Raw genomic sequence first — 24,587 nt, forward strand, 5'->3', positions numbered from 1 at the left:
AATTGAACACTAATTCATCAAAAGATGTTTAAATCATTATTTTAATATAATAGTGGTGCTAAAATGATAAAAAGCAAATAGTTGTGGTAAAATATAATGGATATGCACATACTATGATAATAGTCATACATAAGAGTTAGACATTATTTCAACATTAATACAAAATCAGGTTCAAATATCCATTTTATGGTTTGGGTGAAAAGAGTAATATATAATAGGAGTGTTATTAGTAATGCAAAAAAATAGAAATAAATAAAAAGAGTAAAAACAAAGGGAGTACTGTCAGTAAGAGTTGGATAATAAAGCTATAGATTTATATTTCCATATTTTATTATTATATATCATTTTATTCTAAATAAATTTTAAGGAATTTTATAAAAAAAAAAATCAATAATAAAACTATTGTTTTTTAAACATTAATTCTTAATTCAGTAAAGTGTTACTTTAAATAACACTTATAACCATACAAATTAGAAAATATCACTGAAGTATTACGTTTTGACTACATTTTGGATTTGATATTTACCATATTTGAGTATTGAAGTGTAACAATGCTGTCTATGAGGACAATCAAGTAACTCTCCTCAAACATTGTTTTTTCAAGATCAAATTCCCCAACTCCAATAAGAAATTAAAAAAATCAAATTTTTTATTTAGTAAGTTACTTGAAAATAAAAAAAGTATAATATAACGAATAAAATATAAAAGGAAGAGAAATCAATGACTTAGTTAAGTGAATAGAAATATAACAAATATTAATATTTTTATTTTTTTTACTATATGATGAAAACATAATCCATAATATATGCAAACATCTCTCTTACAGTATGATGAGAGTAGCGAGAAAAAGTTTGCTCAGCATAAAGACAAACAAAGAATGATTAATTGGCTATCATGAAATATTCTTTACGTCAATATTGGAATGATAGACAATTGTAACTTTTTGTATACTATTACAAAATACTTTATTTTTAATATCCTACAATAATAGCACTAATATTAAATATTTTGTAAAATGCAATATGTAATAGAAAATAGTTTAAATATTACATATTTTTCTATTAAATTTTGCAATTATCTTATAAAAATATTAATTGTGCTAAAATATCTTCATTTATAATGCAAGTACTTTGTGCTTTTACTGTTTATTTAATTTTTTGCTTAGTTAAAGAATGTTCTATTTTCTACAAAAATAAATCACTTTTCATGAAATGCTTTATATGATTATTTTATTCAAACAAATTTTCTCCTTTCTATTAATATAAAATTAAAAAATTAATTAGTAAATAAATGATTTTCAAATTATTATATCATAACAATCATAAAATTATTTTAATTAAAAATATTTTATATAAACTATTAGATATCCAAATTTTATATTAAACCACGTGCGATGCATGTGGCCAGACCTAGTATATATATATATTGATAACCTGCATACTTTTCCACCACCCAAAAGAGCTTCAGTTGAGTTTCATAAGCTTTCTTGTCAAAGTTAATTTACCTTGGATTTGATTTTTACTAAGATTACAAAACTCTTTTTAAATTAGACTCGATGGGTTAACTTTTGATGAAGCCTTTTATTTTATTTGATTAGAGATTTTAATTTTTGAAAACCTCAATTGTATATATATAGATATATATATATGCACTGCATTCCTCCTTTACGATAGGTTAATAAGAAAAGCTGCTAGAAAAGAGATTCAACATGAATCAATATACCATTACCATACCAAAAAAAAAAAAAAAAACCATGAAGTAATATACACCTCCACAGTCAAGTCCACTATCAGAGAGCTTTATAACACCCTGCCATTTATAGTTTGTACTTTGTGGATGTCTTATTAGCCAATAAAAATTATGAGGGGAACCTACTACCAAGAAAACAAAACCTATGGACCAGTAGCAACTAAGATTTTATATGTCTCTACAGAATGAGCTTTTCATATACAAGCAAGAAGCAACTGTGTGCAAGAAACAGAATACCAGTAAGCAACATTATCCTGGTCATCTTCAAAATCACTGCTTAACTTAACCGCGTAAAATGAGCAACATGGCTTTATGTAGGTGGAAAGCTGTCCAACAGACTTCCAATAACAAAGCCATGCCAACAATGATCATCTATCTTTCACTAGTTATTGGGATGTGTCGTGGAGGAAGGGTGCGCCACACGTACAAAGAGGCTAAGCTCGCTTTGACCTTTGTTCCTCTCCAGCTTTGCGGAAGACGAATGAACAGAGAACATAAAAATGAGGAGGGCAGTAGGAAGAGAAGGTCAATCGAAAAATTCCCAATGGGCTGTGGTCGGTGGAGGATCGAAGGTTTCCCACTTAGTTGTCACAACAACAGGCTTCACTTTTGCATTTGATATCTTCAGCACATCAAGGGTTTCAACACACTTCTGGACTCTCTTACCCTGAAAAAACCAACTTTTGCAATTAATATAGACCAATGCAAAAGGATTGGTGTGGCATTAGTAGCTATGACTATGAGGAGTGAGATGCTTTTTTTTTTTGTTTTTTTTTTTTCTTTTGGGGTGAATTATGAGGAGTCATCTCATAATTCACCAAAAAAGAAAAGTCACCCCAAACGAGCAACAGTAATGCTAAAGTGTATTCCTTTTGAAATAGTTCACTTTGGTTTCAGAAGTGTTTATGAAGCACGTCAGTTTCAGAAGCAAGTGAACCATTTCAAAAGGAACATACTTTAGCATTACGCTTGCAATTTTTTGAGTTCTTTTTAGTTAATTGAATTACCATAAAGTAAATAAGAAATTAACCATAAGAGCAGAAAGAGAACAATATCAGTTCAGCTTACAGGAAAACAATGCTTCTGATTAATTAATTCTATGGTAAATGATACTGTTTTGATAGCTTCCTTCATATATTAGACATGATTAAGTCTCTCAATCTTTTTGATCAACGTAAAATATGTTTTCTAGTAAGTCAACTATGTATATTATAGGCTAACCCACTACTTTTGCTGTGTCAATTGCAGTTAGCAATTTGAGTATCAGAAGTACCTGTAAATTCTTCAGAGCAGAAGCCTCTCCTTCTGCAGGAATGCCATCCAATTTGATTGCTTGTCTCATTAGCATCTCTATTAATGTAGTGATCTGAACCTCGGATACCTTGACACCGTTTGAGATTGATTTTTCAATTGCAGAGACCTATTGAAAAAGGGAGAATAAATATATTTATGATTATCAAATAATTACACAGCATTAGGCAGCCTTTCCAGTGGAGTGTAAAAGCTAACAACAGAAAAAAAGGAGGAAGTAGAGTTTTATTCCATGAAATGAATTACAAAGAATGAAACATACTATGCAAATAAAATGAAACATTTATAAACAGCCAAAAAAAAAAAAAAAGAATGAAGTAATATTTTCCTCCAAATTAAGTTGAAATGTAGGCTTTAAATTAAAAAAAAAAAAAAAAAGGCCCTTTAATAATCATGATTTCCGATGGATAGCTCTGTTTATATTGCATTTATTTTCAGTACTCCCTCACAGTCGCAACATAGTCGGTCTTATGTCGGCACTGGGCACATTGACTTATCAATACCAGGTAACCAGGAAGAGGGCCCACGGGCCTCACTCCTTTTTCAACTTCTCCACAAAAGAGAAGGAAAATCAAATAGAAAATATAGAATTCTTCGTCACCCCAGGGCCCACTATACTACAGTCTACAGATTTTTTTTTTATTTTTCAAATTTTATTTTTGAATATCTAAAGTCTAGAGAATTTTTTTTTTTTTTAACTTTTTTTTTTTGTTTTTTTTTTTTTGTTTTTGTTTTTTGAAGATAACTAACTATTCACTCTTTACTTTTTCTCTCTGAAACCATACAATATATATTCACATTAATGTCAGCATAAAAATAAATAAATAAATAAAGGAAGGAAGTGGTATACTCTTTATACCAAATAATAATATGCATTCCATACCATACCATACCATACCATACCCGGATTGCAGCCAGCTGTGCGATCATGACCCCAAAACTGGAACCCACATTTTATACTCAATTTATTACTCTACAAATCCAAGGGCTGACACAGTCGCAAATTTAGAAGAAGATGCATCATGACCCTACGGTTTTATAGACTTGATTAAAGGTTTGGTTTACCTGCTCCGCCAGCTTATCGATTTCCATGGAGACGTCCGAGATGGTGCGCTGTGCAGTCTGGATTTTGGCGTTCCTTCGCATCTCGATGAATCTCCTCTCGATGCTACAAGGGTCCTCGATCAAGTTGAGTTTCGATCGGTCTTTAACCCCGCAAATGTCCAAATACTCTCCATTTTCTCGCTCTTTGCCTCGGAAAATTAGCTTTTGCTCTCCTGGCTGTAGACCACTCTCCGCCGTCAGAAGCTTCTTCACCTCCCCTGTCGGTCAGCTTTACCACTCAGTCCTTCACTATATCTATTTACATATATATATATATGATTGTAATTTGCATCCTCCATCTGATTAATCTACCATCATCATCTATTACTAGTACTAGTACAGATGAACGGGGGCTTTTCGTCATTTGCATTTTAAATTCTTAATTTATAAAACCATATTCCCTCCAAAAACGGTTTAACCTTTGAGATTTTATAACAAATTAACCAAATTAATTGTTTCATTTGGTTACCAAGAAAGTCTATGGAAAATAGTTGTCCAAAACTATCCCACAACTATCAAAATTGGGATGAAGTTCACAAACACAGAAAAGTAAACTAACAGGAAGGAAAACAAAACATAAATGGCAGTAAAAAAAAATTCAAACAATAGATATTGATCCTGTGAGACCTGCTTTAATTTATATAAGAATCAGTCAATACCAGCCATTTTTAAAAATATATATTTACATATATAATTCTCAGCAGCCAAACAGAAATGAGAAAACAGAGCACGGGAGTGTACGAGATGTGGAATGCAGAAAGATAGATCCAGCAATATTACCGAAGGTGGCTCGAGAGTTGATCGAGATCTCGTACCGCAGCACACCGAAAGCGATCCGAAGCCGCAGGATGGGAGATGAAACCTGGGGATTGCCGATTCTTTTCTGCACCAACATACCCCCAGGTCTCATTTCCCACTCAATTTCCTCGTCCCTCGACGTCAACGACGACGTCGTTGTGGAGCTCCCGCTCATCATTCTACCACCACCATACACATTGGACCTCTTTTTCATCATTGTCTTCCCAATCCTAAAATTAATTAATTTTCCCGGAAAAAAAAATTAAAAATGTCTCAATGCACCGTTCCGAATGTGTTCGTTACTTACTTGAATGGGAGACCTTTTTTTTCTGGGGAAAACGAGGTGAGCTATCTAGGTCATGTAAAGCAGTGGGCTATTTTTCTGCCGACACAAACAGGTTCTAACGCAGGCAGAATTTATACTGCGACGGAGTTGGTTTGCTCCAAACCGGTCAATTTGACTATGTTACCACCAATGGGAAGCACGCCACGTGTAGGCTCCGTCATATTATATAGAGTGACAGCTAAGCACAGAAAGATTGCCGACAGTCTAAGGAAGCATCCAACACAAGCCCAAAAAACATGATTCGCTTTATTTTCCTCTTCAACCCTTATTTTGTTCCTCTTTTATCCTCTTTCTGCATGGTACACGTGGAGAGATGTAATTGGGTTGTGACGGTTAGTAGAACTCTTCTCATGGTTTGTTTGGCTTCGTTGAAGGAGTAAGCAAGTAAGAAGAAGGAAACAGGTTTACACTTGAAGCAACGCGGGACCAAAAAATTGACGTCCGTGATTTTCAGCTGGGAATTGATAACGCTTCAGAGAGTCGTGTGATGGATATGAACCAGTGTGATCCACAGTTGGAGGATGGTTTATGATTTGAAGGCAAGATATATTGTTGCTTAATGCTTAGGGGTTGTAACATCTAGTTATGAAAGGACAGTTAAGGCTTAACAAATTCTAGTTTATGTGATATAATCAAATTTGATTAACTATTTGACCCAATTGGATTTTATTAACTTTAGCCTAACACTATATGGGTGGAAGGTCAATAGTTTGGACGTTACCATTAAAATTATTACTACTGTTTTATTTATTCACGGTTGGAAGATAAAAATTAATTAATAAAGTTATATGAGAATATTATTATTAATAAAATAATAAATAAGAAAATTCTGGTCCACACACGTAAAGATATGAATATGGAGTGATATAAATAGGAAGGGGGAAAATTTTGGTCATGTAATATTCTTAAAAAAATAATAATTTTACTATAAAATTTTCATTTTTAAGGTATGTACTCATTCATGCATATCTCTTTCTATGTATCTTTACAAATATTAAGGATGAAATTAATTAATTTTTTGATGTAGAGGAACGACCTCATAGATATTATATGTGAGAAGTATAATTGTCATTTAAAAGCAAAAGAAACCCCGTATACCCCATAAGAGTGACAAGTTAATACAACATCTGAAATTATATATATAGGGACATTTGTAAATCAACCATCATCGGCCACAGTAAATGGACTTTATTTGTATGTAGAAATATTTATAAAATGTTAAAGAACATCGTTAGTAAAATTGATAATCGCCATGCCTATTCCAATGTTATTTTTGTGGTCGGTTCATTCATATTAATATATATGCATGAAAAAGGGTCTGGAATATTTCAAATTTTTCTTTTTGACAGTCCAGTAATATTATTATCTTGTTTTCGGTAGAGACATTATTATCTTTTTATACAATAATCGAATCCCCAAACCTATAATATATATATATATATTGTTACGGAATTGGGAGAAAAAACAAATAGCAACGGAAACAAAGAAAGCGAAGAACAAACACACAATTAACGTGGAAACCCTTGACGGGAAAAACCACGGGCAGGGAGAAGCAAATCCAATATCGAAAGATTGGTACAAAAGGTGAGCCTGACTGCGCGATACCTTCTAAACACCAATTTCAGCCGAAAACCAAAAATATATACTACATAAGAAACCCTAAAATTGAACAGGTCCATACCGCGGGGGCAGCAGCTCAGTGGTGGGCTACGGTCTCGGGCCTATCGACCCGAGACCTCCGCTTCCACCACAGAGCCCCAAATTTTTCTCCAAAATTTAGTTTTACCAAATGGGTCGCACCGCGAGCTTTTCGGATCGGGTCAACAAGAATTCGGGTCACAAGCTCTAACATATATATATATATATATATATATCCCACCTTGCATGTGCTCATATTGTATATATGAATGGGTATTTAATGTCCGAACAAGAATGCATGAGCATGACTTTTCCAGCTGTTACGTACTCTTCAAACTTTAATGCAGGGAAAAAGCAAAAACGATGGAACCAATGAAAAGTGGAACTTGTTTGGAGGGAGGTAGCCTTTATTTATTTATTTATGTTGTTAAGCAAATAGTCAAATACCGATTAGTCTTTCACATTTTGGTTGCTTCTGAGAATGTTTAATTTGTTTCCCATGCGATTCATCCAAAAAAAAAACCAAAAAAAAATTTCCTGTACATGTAGGTTTGCTAATTCATGTGTGAATATATCGGTATGTAACGTTGCATTTAATAACAAGTTTCTTAATTAAATTAGTACGAACTATACATACATACATACATATATGTATATATATAAACACTTAAATATAATTTTAGACTAGCTAGTACATACTACATGGTGCTAATTAAATTTGTTGGATATTGATGATAAGTGAAATATGGATCATTGTATGCATCTGTTATTGCGATCGATTGTAGCTTACTGCACAAAGAAAATGGGAAAAACTATTATTGTAAGCATCTATAGCCAAATTTAAAAGAGTTGTACATAATTGATAATGATGGGCTTAAAAGAATTTAAAATAAATTTATCATTAATTTCGTTTTTTAGTTTGGTGGGTTGCTTTGGCTGAATAAGAGGAAAAGAAGTACCATTTGTGATCGATTATGTGAAAAAAAAAAAAGAAGAAAATGTTGTGTGAAAGCTTCCAAGCACGAATAAAATGTCATTTTTTTTTTTTTGTCTCATGTAGATTGTGCATTTGTGAATTTTAAGCGGTGAATTAACTTTTGTTAAATTCCAGGAGAAAACCAAATGAAATGTTTTGTTATGTTAAGATTGAAAATTATAGTTTGCCCAATTTTATGTCTCGTGTAAATTGTGCATTTGTGAATTCCAAGTGGTGAATTAATTTTGTTGAATTCCGGAGAAAACCAAATAAAATATTTTGTTATGTTAAGAGTGAAAATTAAAGTTGGCAATGAGCTGGCCGGGGAACAAGTCATCAGAAGCGGCCAGTGTTGGATGGTTGGTGACAGACAACAATGATTGGTCATCTTTGTATATTGCTTTCCATTTCATTTTTCTTTAGCATAACGTCCACGTGGCGATCTTTTGTTTTTTTGTTTTTTTTTTTAATGGTTATTAGAATTGACCTTTCAGTATGCATGTCTCTAACTTGTGCGGTTTCTCAACACTAGACACTGTATCCTATACTATACGCATCGTATTAGGAGTAATTTTAAAATTTTTTAAGTTGCCATTAGGCAACGGGTTGGTTAGTTTTTAATTTTTATTTTTATTTTTTTTACCTAAAGATGTGCAATTTGTTTCCCTTTAAATGTTAATTAATGATAGTTAGATTTTGTTAAGTATTTAAACAATTTTAAAGTTTAAAGAGATAAAAAGAATTAATCAACTTTGAATTGTGTCAATTTTTAGTTTAGTTTTGTTTTTCATTTTATTATTATAAGTTTTTAGTTTAGTTTTGTTTTTCATTTTATTATTATAAGTTTTTAGTTTAGTTTAGTTTCTTATTTTATTACTATTTCTTTTAAATTTATAATCATCATTAACTAACATTTGGATAAGCAAATTACACACATAGGTAGAAAAAATATAAAAAATAAAACTAACTCTATTACTAAGTTACTTCTGAATAATTTTATTTTGGTTTTAGAGTTTGTTAAATAATCAGTTTAAAGTTGTATGAAATTAAAATATATGACAATGCTATATGGATTGTCCAAAGAGATTTTGAGAGACAAGTTAATGTGAAGGTTCTATTGAAGTATTAGCATGCCATTGAAAACATATAAAGTTCTAGACACAAAAATACGACTCTACAAATTAAAATAGACGATTTTTTTTTTTTTTTTTTTGGGGTCAAATCTTAAACTAGATGATTGAAAACTCAAGTTTATTTACTTTTGATCTTTAAAAACTCAATTTGAATTGGTTTTTAATTATCATATATTTTTACGAAGTTTATAATTAGATGAAATGTACTCTAACAGTAAGAAAATAATAATCCTATATAATTCAAATTATTAGTACTATTAAAAAGGGCAGTTTTTTTTGAAGTGCTACGGCATAAAATTTTTTACAAATAAATGTGTCAATATTGACAAAAACAAATATGCATTAGTATATTATTAGTTAATATATTCTAATAATTAAATATAAATAAATAAATAAAAAATCCAATTAAATATTAATAAATTATTCTTTTTTTTAATAATATTAATACATCATGACATATCATTTTAGTAAACAAAACTGTATTAGTAAATTATAAGATAATCAATAAATTATAGGACACTAATATTAATTTGCTCCGTTTATTATATATTTTTCGTACTAATAACTTGATATAGAAAAGTGAATTCTTTAAAATTTGATAATTAAATTGCCACATGACAAAATTATTCCTCTGAATCATAAAAAAAGAAAAGAAAAAGAAAACATGCATATTACAATTCTATTAGATATAATAGGATGCTTTTGAAAAAAATAATAATAAAGATAATTATCCAGAACTTTGGATAAGATAATTTTCATATATATATATATATATATGTATATTTGCCAGAGAAGAGAATATCATATAATTCCAAATCAAACACCTACTTAGTTAGTTTTGACCCAAAAAAAAAAACACCTAGTTAGTTAAATTTTACATTCTTCTCTTAATATTCTGCTAATAGTCCCCTTCCTTTTTTTTTTTTTTTGTTTTTTTTCATTAAGAGTATAATTTTGATAGGTTAGGTCGCCAGACTCCAATTTTGGAGCAACCCTATATTTTGTTCGGCGGATTCAACGCTAGGGCTTGGGTGCTTATGGCTATGGCCTATGCGTTGAGCCCGTCAATCATTTTTTATTTTATCTTATTTAATTTTTTTTTTTTTTTATGTGTGTGTGAAACCGTTCATCCCTCTCTGTATGTTGCAGTGTATGTAATTTTATCCAATGGGGACATTGTAATTTTTATTTTGTTTATATCTTTTTTTTTTAAAAAAAAAACTAAATAGTTGTCTGGTAAGTAAAATATTATAAGTTATTGGATAAGAAAAATTACAAAATTTTCATTAAATTGACGTTTATAGGTCTCCCATGGAACACCCAGACGGTAAAATCACTACTACTTTTTGTTTAAATCAAAATAGAAAAACTTTTAACATTGAAGTTTGTACATGTGCATGCCCCAATCAGTTTAGATGGAAAAATGTTAAATGTTATAATTCAGATACAAATTTTTTATTTTGTTTTATTTTATTTTCTTTTTGAGCGTTGTAATAACAATATATATATATATATATATATATATATCTAAATAGAGGAAAACTAATTTGATGATTGGAAGTTGACGTTACTTTGTTCTATATTGGGAAAAACCTATCAGGGTTTCTGGAACAATAATATTTGAGTTTGAATTCCCATATTGGCTTAGATTAATAAAGAAAAACACTTTTGTTTCTAAAAAGAATTGTAAACGTTTTCCAAATGCTTGTGAGTTTTCTGGCAGCTTTGGATTAACTTGGAGTTGTACGTCACTTTTCGTGGTCAAACAAGTAATAGAATCCAGCGCGTAAGAATAGTGCCGATAAATAGACTCGAGCGATCGATCATCATCTTCAGTGAGAAAGGAGTTTTAATTGGTCCATAAAACAACGAAAATTTAATCAGTTGATTGTCTATCAAAGGTTAGTCCCAAAAATAAAAAAAGAAAAAGAAAAATAAAGTAAAAACTTTAAGGTCAATGGTCTAGATTCAATTAATGGTTTCCATATGTGGCGTTGAAAAATTTTGTTCGTACAACTATTTTGAAATTAATTAAAACAATAATAAAGTATAGGGTTAAGTTTACTGGAGTAGCATTTAGGTTGAGCAAAATTCCTTTTGGATATATCTCTATAATTTATTTTTACATTTGAGATGTTTTAACTTCCAAAAGTTACATAGGTTCTATATGAGTTATTTAACTATATTTAATATTCCCTCTCATCATTTATAGATCATTTTGGTATTTATATGTATTCTTTTTAAATATTTGATAATGTAAATTGAATTTAAATGATTAAAATTTTGAATGTTGATATCATGTTAACTTATTATTTATTTAAAAAATTATAACTGAGAGTAGGTGGATGTAATATGTATATCCAGCTATGTTTAACAACTCTTAAATTGATTTTTTTTTTCCCTTTTTTGCTTTTTTTTTTTAAATTTTTTATTTCTTATAGTAATTCATCCCAAACAATTTTAAAACTTACCATTCATTAAAAAAATAAAAGAAAAAGTTTAATTTAGGATTAAAAATGAATAACCGCTAGAGTTTAGTTAGTATTTAATAGTTTTGTCATCAATGAATAACTTTTGGAGTTTAAAGAATACTACGTATAAAATTTTAGAGACTCAAATTAAATTTTACTTGAATTGAATGGTAGTAAAATGCATTTAAACCTAAATTATATAGTATATATATATATATATATATAGGATGTCAAAGTAACAGATGGTTAATACATTTTCTTACTACTAAAATATTGTTGTCATCGCCAAATTAATTAAACATGTGTATTAAAATCACTATACACATTTTCTTATAAACAAATTAATCAAAGTGAAAAAGTGTGAAATCCCCTCTTTAACTCTCTTTTTGAAACTTCGGGCGGCAAAACAGGATATTTTGCATTATATTTGTCTTTAGCGTCACACAGTGCATATTGTCTTTAATGAAAACCATGTAAATCGTGTTTTTTGTTTTATATTATTTTTTAAACAAACCATGTACCCCTAACTCATCAAAGGTTGTGTTTGAAATTTAAATTCGTTCCTTTACCAAAACTTTCAAAGCTTTTAATGGTAATTAAGAACAAACGGGAAAAAAAAAAGCTGCTATTGGTAACTAACTTGGCGTACACGAATCTTGTTGGTCAATAACCATGATAAAACTTGCGAAGCTCCAATATTATTTCCAAGTAGAAAATTGTTAGAGATATCAAATATATAAATATTTATTAAATATATTCCCTCATGGGGTTTTACTTTAAGGGGATAGCTATTATAAGTTATTATTACTTGTTCATTTATTTATTATTAATGTTGTTGTTGTTGGTCAAATAATCGTGATAAAACTTGCTAGCAGCAATATTATTTCCCGGTAGAATAATGCTAAAGAGGTATTAATTAGCCTATTAATTTGACATGGAAAAAATGAAATGTTTTTGTTTTATTAGTTGAAATTTTAATATACCTTTCATAATACAAACAAGAAAACTTTTTAAATGATAAATATAATGAAATATAAGCAAATAATATGGTCGTGTTTATCATTTGGCCATAAACATCTCAGTACATTAGTTGATAACTTTAACATCATTTTTTCAAATTACTCTTTGAAAATGATAATATTAAAAGTACTAATTAATCTATCAAGATATCTATTAAGATAAGATGAAATGGCAAATTAGTATTTTATTTTATATTGGTTGAAATTTTAATACATCCTATATATGAATAAATGAATTTTTTAAAAGATAAATATAACAAAATCTAAACTTATGGTATAACTATTCTTGGTAAACATTTTGGTAGAATACCTCAATAATATAGCTTTATCTAGAAGGCGGTGGGATTCGCTTGACAAGAAATTGGCAAAATTCCTCATTTGGCTGCAGCGAAAATTAAAAAAAAATAAAATAAAATAATTAAAGACAAGGCAAATTTTTAACGTGGCAAAAATATCAGCCAATGAGCGAGTATATGTATATATATAAACCTTTCAAGCTTATTTTGCTTATATCTTAAAGCTACACGCTAAGTATACACTTGAAATTATTATGGGCGCTTGGTTATTGATTGTGCTTTCGTTTATTTTTCATCATCAATTCGAGGTTCTTGGATTGGCTACTTCATCTGACCATGGTACACACATAACTACGTCCATTTCTACATTTCTATTTCTCATTTATATGCATGAATTTTTTTTGGCCGATATTTATATGCTGAATTATTGGTAGTTATATAATCTTGGATATTAGTAACTTTGACAAAAGAGATTGTTAAGTATGTGCGCCTTGAACTTTTAGGTTTTGTCAGCTTGACCACTGAAAAAACACTCTTTGATTGAGCCAAAAGAAGAAGAAGAATTATTTAATTAGGTAGAACCTAATAGAAAAAGGAAAAAAATCGAGGCTAAAGGTTTTTAGGATACATGTTGTTTTTTTATTTTTATTTTTATTTTTAATTATATATATATATTTATTTATTTATTTATTTATATTTTAAATTTTTGATAATTCCAATTAAACAGCATTACTATGTTCATATTTACCAAACAATATAGATATACTCAGCTAATTAGAACTAAATATATTTTTAAAATTAAAAAAAAGACTGGAACTTTTTTTTTCTTTATGGTCGAAACATAGAGTTTTAATTGATTCTATTACTTCATCTAATTCTTTTAAATATTAATATATTTATTTGTTAAACAAATATTTTTCTATAATATATTTTTTTCTAAATTTCTCCGTGCTTGAAATATTTTATTGATATATTAAACATTCTCCATCAAATATAATTAAGAAAATAAATTAGATTTCATCCAAATTAATAAAAGATATGCTTTTCTATCATTTTTTTTTTCTTTTTTCAGTTTTTTAATGTCGAAAGTATGTTAAAATTTGCTTAGTTAAACCTGTTAAGTTGTAATTCGGTTCTCTATATATTGAATATCATAGTGTATTGTTTAGTTGGAACTTACTGAACAATTAAACAATGCTTGATAATATAAAATCAAATTAAATATTTTGACTTAAAATGCATTGTGGTATTTAATCATAAAGGTAGCAGGAACAGAAAAAAGTGGCGTGCATAAAAGAGCCCCTCTATTTTTGGTTGTTATAGCCACCCTTTAGTTTTTTTCCATGCACTACGCATTTCAAAGAAAGAACCAAACAAAAAAGTGCAGATCTACTTCTAATCGCAACTACAATATGCTCCTTTTCGATCTATGCATGTGTCTTTCAAGTTTGTGCTGCAAACATATATAATAGCTATTTTGTTACATATTTCAAATAAATGTCAACTTTGTTCACATCTTTACCCTTCTCTTCATGAGTTGCAGATTTCAGTTATATGAACTCTGTATACAATGCCACTGATCTACCAATAAGAGATGAGTATGACTATATAATAGTTGGAGGTGGAACAGCAGGTTGTCCTTTGGCTGCGACTTTGTCAGCGAACTACTCGGTTCTTGTCGTTGAAAGGGGCAGTGCTCCTTCATCATACCCAATGGTGTTGACCGCAGACGGTATATTTGGTAATCTCTTGCAGGAAGATGATGGTAAAACACCGGCTCAGAGGTTCACTTCAGAAGATGGTGTTGCAAATGTTAGAGGAAGAATCCTTGGTGGGACCAGCATGATCAATGGTGGATTCTTCTCCAGAGCTGATGACCAGTTCTATAATGAATCTGGCATTAACTGGGACATGGATACGGCCGAGGAGGCATATCAATGGGTGGAAGACACCATTGTTTTCCATTTGAATCTATCAGCTTGGCAATCTACTTTCAAAGATGGTTTGCTTGAAGCAGGAGTCACTCCTGACAATGGGTTCACTCTGCAACACTTAGTAGGAACAAAATCTTCCGGTTCAATCTTCGATAACGAGGGAAAGAGACATGGAGCTGTGGAGCTTCTTAACAGAGGAGTACTGGAGAACCTGAAAGTTGCAGTTGAGGCCTGGGTGGAAAGAATCATCTTCTCTTCCAAAGCATCAGGTGATCGAGCATGCAAGCAGCCTACATGTTCCTGATCTCTCTCTCTCTCTCTCTCTAGATATATATATATATAAATAAGTCAGTTCTTACTATATTAAAACAAAACTGCGTATAAATGTATATATATATATATATATATATTTTTACTCTTGCGTTGAAAAGCAGGTGTATCGGCGAGTGGAGTCAAATATAGTGATTCACAAGGAAAGACTCATACGGCATTGGTAAGAGATGGAGGAGAGGTGATATTAAGTGCAGGGGCAATTGGGAGCCCTCAGCTTCTTCTGCTGAGTGGGGTTGGTCCGTTTGCTAATCTTTCCTCACAGGGAATTTCGGTTGTCTTGGAAAATCCAGATGTGGGAAACCATATGGCTGATAATCCCCGTAATAATGTCAACATTGTAGTTCCATTTGGATTGGATCCATCAATTCCACAGGTGGCAGGGATCACCAATGAATTCAATTACCTAGAGTCAAGCTCCTCCATCATCCCATTTTCTTTTCCTCAACCTTTTAGCCTTTTCCCAAATGGAACTTCTCCCTTAGAATTAAGTGTTGTATTCATCGTTGACAAGTTCGCCGGACCCCTGTCGAGTGGATCCCTCTGGCTGGTTTCGTCGGCCGATGTCAAAGTCAGCCCTGCCGTCCGATTCAACTACTTTGAAGATCCAGAGGACCTTGCTCGCTGTGTAAGGGGAATGAGGTTGGTGGGTGATATGCTCAAGACTAGCTCCATGCAGGGATTCAAGTTTGAAGATTTAGAAGGTGCTGAAGGTTTCAAGTTTCTAGGACCTGCTTTGCCAATTAACCAATCAGATGATGCATCAATGGAGGAGTTTTGTCGAAGCACAGTGACAACCATCTGGCATTACCATGGCGGATGCTTGGTGGGAAAGGTGGTGAATGGTGATTTGAAGGTGGTGGGTACAAATTCACTTCGAGTAGTAGATAGTTCCATATTCAATTCATCACCCGGCACCAACCCTCAGGCCACCCTAATGATGATAGGCCGGTAAATATTAGTCTTAGTCTTAGTCTTTCTCGTTTCATACTTTTATTTATTTTTTTAATTTTTAACTTGGTTTATGTCGTTTTGTGCACTTTTGGCAGGTACATTGGACTTAGAATCTTGCAGGAAAGAGAGGCCGCCAAATAGACTGAATGTTATGATCATATTATATAGATATATATATATATATATATATAGAAACTATCTAAATCAGGGAAATTAATTTGCTTAAGATCATTTTGTATACATGACAGGTGTGTTGTTCAATAAGTCGTTGTGGTCTGTGTGCAATTATATTATAATGTTTTGAAAAACTTATAACTTGTACAGGTTCACTGTTTTGAAACCTGATTATAATAAAAGTACAATAAACTTTTAGATCTTTCTCTCTCTCTCTCTCTCTCTCTCTCTCTGCTTGCTGCAACACTCTACAAATGCTTTGCTTTTTCGCTGCTTTGAACAAACTTAATGAAGTACAAGATAAAAAATACTTAATTTGGTTGAAAATGGACTTGTGATCAGTTAATTAGTTATGTATTGAATTAATGTTTGTCATAACCTACTTTTCTTTTTGGGGGTCAAACACATAAATTTCATTCAAGCATAGAGGGATAACAAACACTTCTTGTTATGTTTGTCAGTGTAACTTAGGTATATGCAAGGAAGAAAATGTCGACGAGATCGGCGAAATGTCGCCGACAATTTCGAGTGTCGCCAACCATCGGCACCGATAGAGGGGGAAGAAATTTTCTTCAGGTGTATCGTGTAATATCGCCGTTATCGGAGGGTTTCGGTCGGAATTTCGGGAACGGTCGAAATGTCAAGAAATCCGACGAAACCCAGCAGTCCCGGTCGTGGAAATTAAAGAAGATCCGTCTGCTACCTCTGCAAACAGCTCCGGCGAGTCAGCAATCCAGATCCGGTGAACAGCCACGAGTAAGCAATCCAAGAAGGAAGCAATCGGGACTTCGGGAGAGTATAGGGCTGGGCAACAAAATTTTTTGACAAAGAACCATCGAGAGAGAGAGAGAGAGAGAGAGAGGATGAGTGGGTGACCGGCGGTGACAAGCTGAAGGAATGCCGTTGGTGTGACCCACAAACAAAAAAACAGAGGAACCATCGCGAGAAAGAGAGAGAGAGAGAGAGAGAGAGAGACGAAAAAGAAAAAAGAGGATGAGTGGGTGATCGGCGGTGACAAGCTAAAGAAATGCCCTTGGTGTGACTCACAAAACCACTGGCACTTGTATGCTGAACAATCATGGTCACTAATCGCAAAACCACCTTCCATTTTTTTTTTTTTTTTGGTTTCTTTTTTGTGGACTCCGCTTATTTTGGCTTTAGATTGCTTTTGATATTTTAATTTCAAAATGTTATTATTTAGATTTTCAATTTTAAAATACATTATAATGAACATTCTATATTTTTAATTTACTGCACATTATTAATTTAATGCATATTGATTTAGTCATTATCATAAGATTTTTCAATATTAACCCAAAAAAAATTATGATCAAGATGATTCCCATATTTTAATAAACTATAGAACATCTAATATTAAGTTTGATGGTAACTTATACTTCATTATTATATTAGAGGTTAAAAATTATAATTATTAAAATTATAAAAGGTTCATTAATAACAAAATTAAAATTATAAAGCTTAATATGATGGAATTATAAATTGAGTATCTAAATTGCACCATTTTAAAAAAGGCACGCAAATATAATTAGCTCTTTAATATAACAAGCCATGAGTGAAGGTTTTAATTATGTAAATCATTGTAACAGTATAACTAATAATTTATAGTTAGATATGTATACAGTAAGGTTCAAAATATTTATTAGATATCTAACAAATACTGTATTTTTTTTATTTATAATAATTTTTAATATTTATAAATTATTTTATTCTCATTATATTATCATATTGTATTTTTTTATATTATTTTACTATATTAATTATTTTATACATAAAAATATGTATTGTAAATTAAATAATTAAAATTTTTATAATTTTATCGATATTTTTATAAAATTATATTTTTGATATTTTCATAAATACCGATATTTTCATCATTGGATATATGTAACTTGTTAGTCGTTTTTTTTTTTTTTTTGGAAATGGCTAAAATATTTATGATAAAAGACTTATATCTATATATATATATATATATATTTGGTAATAGACTTATGTCTATATATTATATAGACTTGTAAAAGTATTCTGCTTATACGGGATTTGGCTATCAAATTTTTTAATGTTTTTAAAAGTGCGTTTGGAATTACTTTTGAACCCTTAAATTGGATTATAGAATAGTTTTTTTTTTTTTTTTTTTGTTTTTGTTTATAAAATAATGTGTTGGGTAAATCTATAGCAACAAAATAGGCCTCACCCTACCCACGTTATCAATCCCCTTCAAAAGTTATAATCTTAAAATCGACCACTTTTTCAGATTTTTTTTTTAACATAATCAATAATTTAAAATGGAATTACTATTATAGTCTTCAACTAATAACAAAATTTCCTTTTTACCCATAAATTTATAGAGTTTTTGTATTAATCAATTAAATGAAATTATATATATATATATATATATATATATGCAGTTGGGATGAGAAAAGAAATTTCTCATCATGGTGTTTTATGTTTGTATTAAACACAATTTCAAATTGGGTTCTATTAGGTGTTTATGTTTTTGTTTTTGTTTTTGTTTTTTTTGTTTTTTTTAATTTATAGTTTTTGAAATGTCTAATTACCATTAAAAAATAATTGAAATAAGCAAAATATATTCAATTTAATTAAAAAAAACTAAAATAAACCAAATATGTTAATAATGACACTTGGTTGATTCTTTCTTCAACTAATTTTTCTTTAACACAGCTAAAATTGATTCTTGTAGAAACTATCCCAATACCAAACTAGCCTTGACTATACTAGCATCTGTATTTTGTATCCTATATTACAAAACTACATTGCCCCTAATTAAACTATTAGTTTTCTTTCGATTAAGTTTAAAATACATTTTGATAGATGTATTTGATCAAGTTAAATATATTCAACTCATATAATTAACTTTGTTCTAAATTATTTGATTCTATTTTAATTTATGTTTATACAATAATCAAGTTTAATTTTGCCGAATTTTTGAAATGAAAGAATGTATGATTAGACTAAGCTAACAGAAAAATAATTTGCGAAAGGACAGTATGGTGGATTTTGTAGCTTAAAGTGCAAAAAGCAAAAAGATATGCATATTTGAGAGGAACAAAATATAACTATCCCATAAAAAATGTAAATATATAAATTTAAAGAGTTTTTGTATTAATAAATTAAATAATATATGTATACATATATATATATATATATATATTTAATGTTAATGGAGTTGGGATGAAAAATTCTCATCGTGGTGTTTTATTTTTGTATTAAACATAATTTTAAATTGGGTTTTATTATTTTTTTCCCTCTCTTCTTAAGCTTATAGTTAATTGAAATATTAAACCACTACTAACAAAAAATTGAAGTAAACTCTATACTCAACTCAATTAAAAAAAAAAAGAAAAAAAGAAGCACATTAATAACAACACTTAGTTGATTCTTTCTTTAGCGCTTTTTTTTTTTTAATTATTTTTTTTTAAATATAGCTAAAGCTGATTCTTTTAAAAACTATCCTAATACATCACTGGCTATAACTATTCTAGCTTCTGTATTTTGCACCCTATATTACAAAACTTGCATTGCTTCCTAATTAACTATTAGTTTTCTTTCAATTAAGTTTACAATCTATTTTGACAGATGAATTTGATGAAATAAAATATATTCAACTTATATAATTAAATCATTTGATTCTATTTTAATTTATGTTTATACAATAATCCAGATTAATTTTGCTAAATGTTTTAAAGAAAAACTGTATGACTGAACTAAACTAATAGAAAATATCTGAAATGGTATTATGGTGAATTTTGTATTTTAAAATGCAAAATACAAGAAGATATGCATATCTGAGAGAAGTAAAATATAACTATCCCATAAAAATTGTAAATCTTCTTTTGTTATACCCAAGAATTAACTCTTTTGAGTGTTTTTTTTTTTTTGGGATTGCCAGGAACTCTTTCTTAAAAGGATTTTCATTTTGGAAGTTGATCAATTAATCCAATAAATCCGACAGTATAATTAAGATATAATAACAAGTGTTCACCCACCCTAATATGGCCACATGGTATCGATATTTAATTATTTTTGGAGAATATCAGTCTGCTCAACATATATATATGTTTTTTCTCCAATGGACCTCCGGTTTACGTGATCATCCGCTTCTGTTAAACGTCTTTGACACTGTAATGAAAGATGTTATGGTTGTTCAGCAGATTGGTTTGACTTTGACTTTGTTTGTACATTTTATAGATTAATAAAGCGCTCTTATTGCTTTTTTAATATTTCTTAATTCTACATGTTAAGAGTACATAATTTAATTCCAACCCATTTTTTAAAATAAATTTTGGTCTTTTGAGAATAATGGCATAGGATTGGGATTTTCTATTCCAAATTGTCAATCAAAAAAAAAAAAAAAAAATCAACGCAAAAAATTTAAAGATTTATGAAATTATAGCAACTCCATATGCAAACGATGTGAAATTTCACCCCTAAAATGCAGTACAAGTGTTCCGCAGGATCGAAATGCGGTACAACTAGTGCACCAAAAAAGGACCATGGAACTATGATTGTGATCCCATAAGTACAAATTAAGTGGCCCACGTGTTTGCCAAACATGTACAACAAGTACTAAATAATTATGGACATTTTGTTATGGAAATTATTTTATTTTAATTTTACTATTTATTACTGTTTGTGATTAATAGTAATGAAATATATTATTAAAATGATAAACACTAATTACATGCATTTAATTATTATTTTTTTTATGGTTAGTGATAAATAACATGTTTTTTATCTTTATTTTTATATTTATCATATTTCCCAGATTAGGTGTTATATATGTAGTGGTTCAAATTTATATTAGTTTTTTGTCAAAACAATATTCCACTCTAAATTAAAAAAACAATTCTCAATATTGTTTTCCGGATCATAGAAAGGAATTTTTTTCTTTCTTTCTTTTTTTTTTTTTGGGTGGTTTTTGTGCGTGCGTAGAAGTTGGTGTACGAGTAATGAAAACTTTATGAAGCTTCATGTTGTAGGTATTGGGTTGGTCGGTTGGGCTTGACAAATAAGAAATTACAGTATTTAATTCCTTTAATGGGTGGTCGGCAGGCTGAGCAAGAAATAATTAATTCAGCAGTATTTGATTTTAATTCCCTATAATTATCTTATAAATTATATTCTCCACACACAAATTGTTGCTAAATTTTCAAGCTAGTTTCGGTGCTTAAATATTTTTTAAATCGAACCAACCAAAGGATGGAACTATAAAAGATTTCATGGGTATCTTCCCTTTGGCTTAAAGAAGATATAGAAGTAAGATCAAGAATGACTACTTTCATATTGTTTTTGATTTCATACATTTCACATCTACAATTGGAAGTTGTTTCGTTGGCTGCTCCATACGATCACGGTATGTATATATATATATATATATCCCCATTTGTACATACTTTCATCATTTTCAACAATATGTCCTATATCATAGTACCGTATATAAATAATTTTAAAATCAGAACATATATGTGTATATATAGTTTGTTCAATTTTTAGTTGTCCTCGATATTCATGTTTGGCAGATTTTAGCTACATGAAATCTGTACATAATGCAACTGATGTACCATTAGAAGACGTATACGACTATATAATAGTCGGAGGAGGCACAGCAGGGTGTCCATTGGCCGCAACTTTATCAGAAAAATACTCAGTTCTTGTCCTCGAAAGAGGCAATTCCCCTGTATCATATCCACAGGTTTTGAATTCAAATGGTGTATTAGCAAATCTACTGCAGGAAGACGATGGGAAGTCACCTGCAGAGAGATTCACTTCAGAAGATGGAGTACCAAATACAAGAGGAAGAGTCCTCGGTGGCAGCAGCATGATCAACGCGGGATTCTACTCCAGAGCCGACAAGGAATTCTATATGCAATCAGGCATTCAATGGGACATGGATAGTGTCGAAAATTCTTATCAATGGGTGGAAGAAACTATTGTTTTCAAACCAAATCTGTCAGTCTGGCAATCTATTTTCAAACAAGCTTTGCTTCAAGCAGGAGTAGGTCCTGACAATGGATTCACTCTGCAACATTTGGTAGGAAGCAAAGCTTCTGGTTCCACATTTGATGATCAGGGAAGGAGACATGGAGCCGTGGAGCTTCTCAACAGAGGAGTATTGAAGAACCTGAGAGTTGCAGTTCAGGCCTCGGTCGAGAAAATCATTTTCAATTATAATCATATTGAAGGTTTATGTGCAATTGGAGTCGAATATACTGATTCTAATGGTTGGTCTCGTCGTCGGGCATTTTTAAGAGATAAAGGAGAGGTGATATTGAGTGCAGGGGCAATTGGGAGCCCTCAACTTCTCCTTCTCAGTGGAATCGGTCCAGATCATCATCTTTCTTCCCTGTATATTCCGATTGTTCACTCAAATCCTGATGTGGGAAACTTCATGGCTGATAATCCTCGGAATAGCATCAATATTTTAGTCCCATTTGATTTGGACCCATCAGTTGCACAGGTTGCAGGAATTACCAGCGACTTCAATTACATAGAGGCAATCTCTTCGTACATGCCATTTTCATTTCCTTTACCTTTTAGCCTTTTTCCCACCTCAACTACTCCAATTAATTTGAGTGTGGCATCCATTGTTGAGAAATTCCATGGACCTATATCGAGTGGTTCTCTCCGGTTGGTGTCGCCGGTGGGGGTGGGAGTCAGTCCGGCTGTCCGATTCAATTACTTTGAAAATCCGGTGGACCTTGCTCGTTGTGTTAGAGGAATGAGGAAAGTTGGTGATATGCTGAAAACACAGTCCATGGATAGATTTAAGTTTAGAGGTTTGAAGGATGTAGAAGGAGGGTTCAAGTTTTTGGGACCTTCTTTGCCGAAGGAGCAGTCTGATGATGCATCGATGGAGGGGTTTTGTAGAAGCACAGTGACGACCATGTGGCATTACCATGGAGGATGCGTGGTGGGAAAGGTGGTGGATGGTGAATTTCGGGTGATGGGGACGAACGCACTGAGGGTGGTAGATAGTTCTGTATTTAAGACTTCACCAGGAACAAACCCTCAGGCCACCGTTATGATGATAGGCCGGTAAGTTCAATTTTTCATAATCGCCTTATCATAATGTTTTATTTATTTATTTTTTTGTAACTTCTTGTTTTGTGCCTTGGGCAGGTATATTGGCCTTAAGATCTTGCAGGAAAGAAAAAAGCCCAAGTAGACGGGAAAAAAATTGTCTTTTTTATTTTTTATTATTATTATTATTTTCCCTCTTTCTAGCGAAACATGCATAAATACTTAAACATATATAAATGGATATACTTGGCAATATGTCCTATCAAATTTTATTTATGGGATAGTGTTTGAATGAAATTAACACGATCCATTGAACTTTTATGTAGAAATAGAAAAATATGAATTTATTTATCAAATTATTATATAATTTATTATTCGATTTATTATCCATTAAAAGTATATATAACTTTAGAAAGGATGATTTTATTTACACTATAAATTTTGATACTCATACTTCATTTTACACATACTAATTTTTATTTTAATGTTTACTACTTACACTAATCACTTATGCTTAACTTACCTTTAAATATGATTATATACATACACCACATTCCCCTAGTTCCCTTTTAAATTACATTCATACATTATACTACCGTCCTAATTTTCAAATCCCGTCAATAATTTCTATTGTTATTTCTTCTTATGTGTAGCAATGATTGAAGTTTGAACCTAATTATCAATTGATTTATTTGCGTCTTCTACTTTCTTTCACTTCTTTCTCTATTCTTTTGCAAAAGCAATGATAAATTAAAATGAAAAAAAACTGTTTTACTGGATTTTATGTTCTTCATTTTCAACAATTTGTCTTAAATTAGTTCATCTATAAAATATATTTCTTTCTTTTCCTTTTTTCTTTCTCTTATTTTAGTTTGATATATATAACCCGGATGGATATATTTTCTTCCGAATTTCATAGCCTAGATATACTACATAGTTTGGTATATGTAACTTGAATAGATAAAATTCATCCAGGGTATACATACCTATGGACTTTATTCCGACTATATTACTTAACATAATATAGTATGTATAATCTAGATGACTCATCTATCTTTATGCTTTCATTTGAATTATGAAATCCAAATAGGACTTAAGTAGTTTGATATATATAACCCAAATATGTTCAACTCATTTGGGTTATGAATAGTAAATGATTTTATAAATCATTCAAACAATTATTTTATTTGATATACAGATGCAAATGTATTCAAACTATTCAAGGCATATATACTGAATAACTTAAAAAGTATATATTGCAAAAACAACTGGTTAAAAGAACATATAAATTAAAA

General features: G+C 30.6%; 3 protein-coding genes across 3 annotated transcripts; 2 read left to right on the forward strand and 1 right to left on the reverse strand.

Annotated features, from left to right (window-relative positions):
- Positions 1-1,702: 1,702 nt before the first annotated feature.
- Positions 1,703-5,368, reverse strand: LOC107405883 (BAG family molecular chaperone regulator 3). The gene is made up of 4 exons (XM_016012975.4): positions 4,945-5,368; positions 4,126-4,382; positions 3,023-3,169; positions 1,703-2,416 (listed from the first exon to the last, which is right to left on the reverse strand). Exons 1-4 carry the CDS (start codon positions 5,177-5,179, stop codon positions 2,276-2,278), a joined length of 780 nt encoding a protein of 259 aa, XP_015868461.3. The 5' UTR covers positions 5,180-5,368; the 3' UTR covers positions 1,703-2,275.
- A 7,712-nt stretch (positions 5,369-13,080) lies between these two features.
- LOC107405886 ((R)-mandelonitrile lyase 3-like) lies at positions 13,081-16,500 on the forward strand. The gene is made up of 4 exons (XM_060813921.1): positions 13,081-13,180; positions 14,385-15,044; positions 15,210-16,056; positions 16,155-16,500. Exons 1-4 carry the CDS (start codon positions 13,096-13,098, stop codon positions 16,198-16,200), a joined length of 1,638 nt encoding a protein of 545 aa, XP_060669904.1. The 5' UTR covers positions 13,081-13,095; the 3' UTR covers positions 16,201-16,500.
- Positions 16,501-21,279: 4,779 nt separating this feature from the next.
- LOC107405884 ((R)-mandelonitrile lyase 2) lies at positions 21,280-23,635 on the forward strand. The gene is made up of 3 exons (XM_048465739.2): positions 21,280-21,625; positions 21,792-23,307; positions 23,392-23,635. Exons 1-3 carry the CDS (start codon positions 21,541-21,543, stop codon positions 23,435-23,437), a joined length of 1,647 nt encoding a protein of 548 aa, XP_048321696.1. The 5' UTR covers positions 21,280-21,540; the 3' UTR covers positions 23,438-23,635.
- Positions 23,636-24,587: the final 952 nt, after the last annotated feature.

Source organism: Ziziphus jujuba, chromosome 1 (assembly GCF_031755915.1).
Source record: "Ziziphus jujuba cultivar Dongzao chromosome 1, ASM3175591v1".
Classification (NCBI taxonomy): domain Eukaryota; kingdom Viridiplantae; phylum Streptophyta; class Magnoliopsida; order Rosales; family Rhamnaceae; genus Ziziphus; species Ziziphus jujuba.

Bases quoted from the DNA above. Each gene is read 5' to 3' on its own strand.
- LOC107405886 (XM_060813921.1), top strand. From the start codon at position 13,096: ATGGGCGCTTGGTTATTGATTGTGCTTTCGTTTATTTTTCATCATCAA. The intron at 13,181-14,384 runs GTACACACATAA...CATGAGTTGCAG, and splicing joins GGCTACTTCATCTGACCATG to ATTTCAGTTATATGAACTCT. The intron at 16,057-16,154 runs GTAAATATTAGT...CACTTTTGGCAG, and splicing joins ACCCTAATGATGATAGGCCG to GTACATTGGACTTAGAATCT.
- LOC107405883 (XM_016012975.4), bottom strand. From the start codon at position 5,179: ATGATGAAAAAGAGGTCCAATGTGTATGGTGGTGGTAGAATGATGAGC. The intron at 4,383-4,944 runs GTAATATTGCTG...GCTGACCGACAG, and splicing joins CAACTCTCGAGCCACCTTCG to GGGAGGTGAAGAAGCTTCTG. The intron at 3,170-4,125 runs GTAAACCAAACC...CTTTTTCAATAG, and splicing joins TCGATAAGCTGGCGGAGCAG to GTCTCTGCAATTGAAAAATC.
- LOC107405884 (XM_048465739.2), top strand. From the start codon at position 21,541: ATGACTACTTTCATATTGTTTTTGATTTCATACATTTCACATCTACAA. The intron at 21,626-21,791 runs GTATGTATATAT...CATGTTTGGCAG, and splicing joins GGCTGCTCCATACGATCACG to ATTTTAGCTACATGAAATCT. The intron at 23,308-23,391 runs GTAAGTTCAATT...TGCCTTGGGCAG, and splicing joins ACCGTTATGATGATAGGCCG to GTATATTGGCCTTAAGATCT.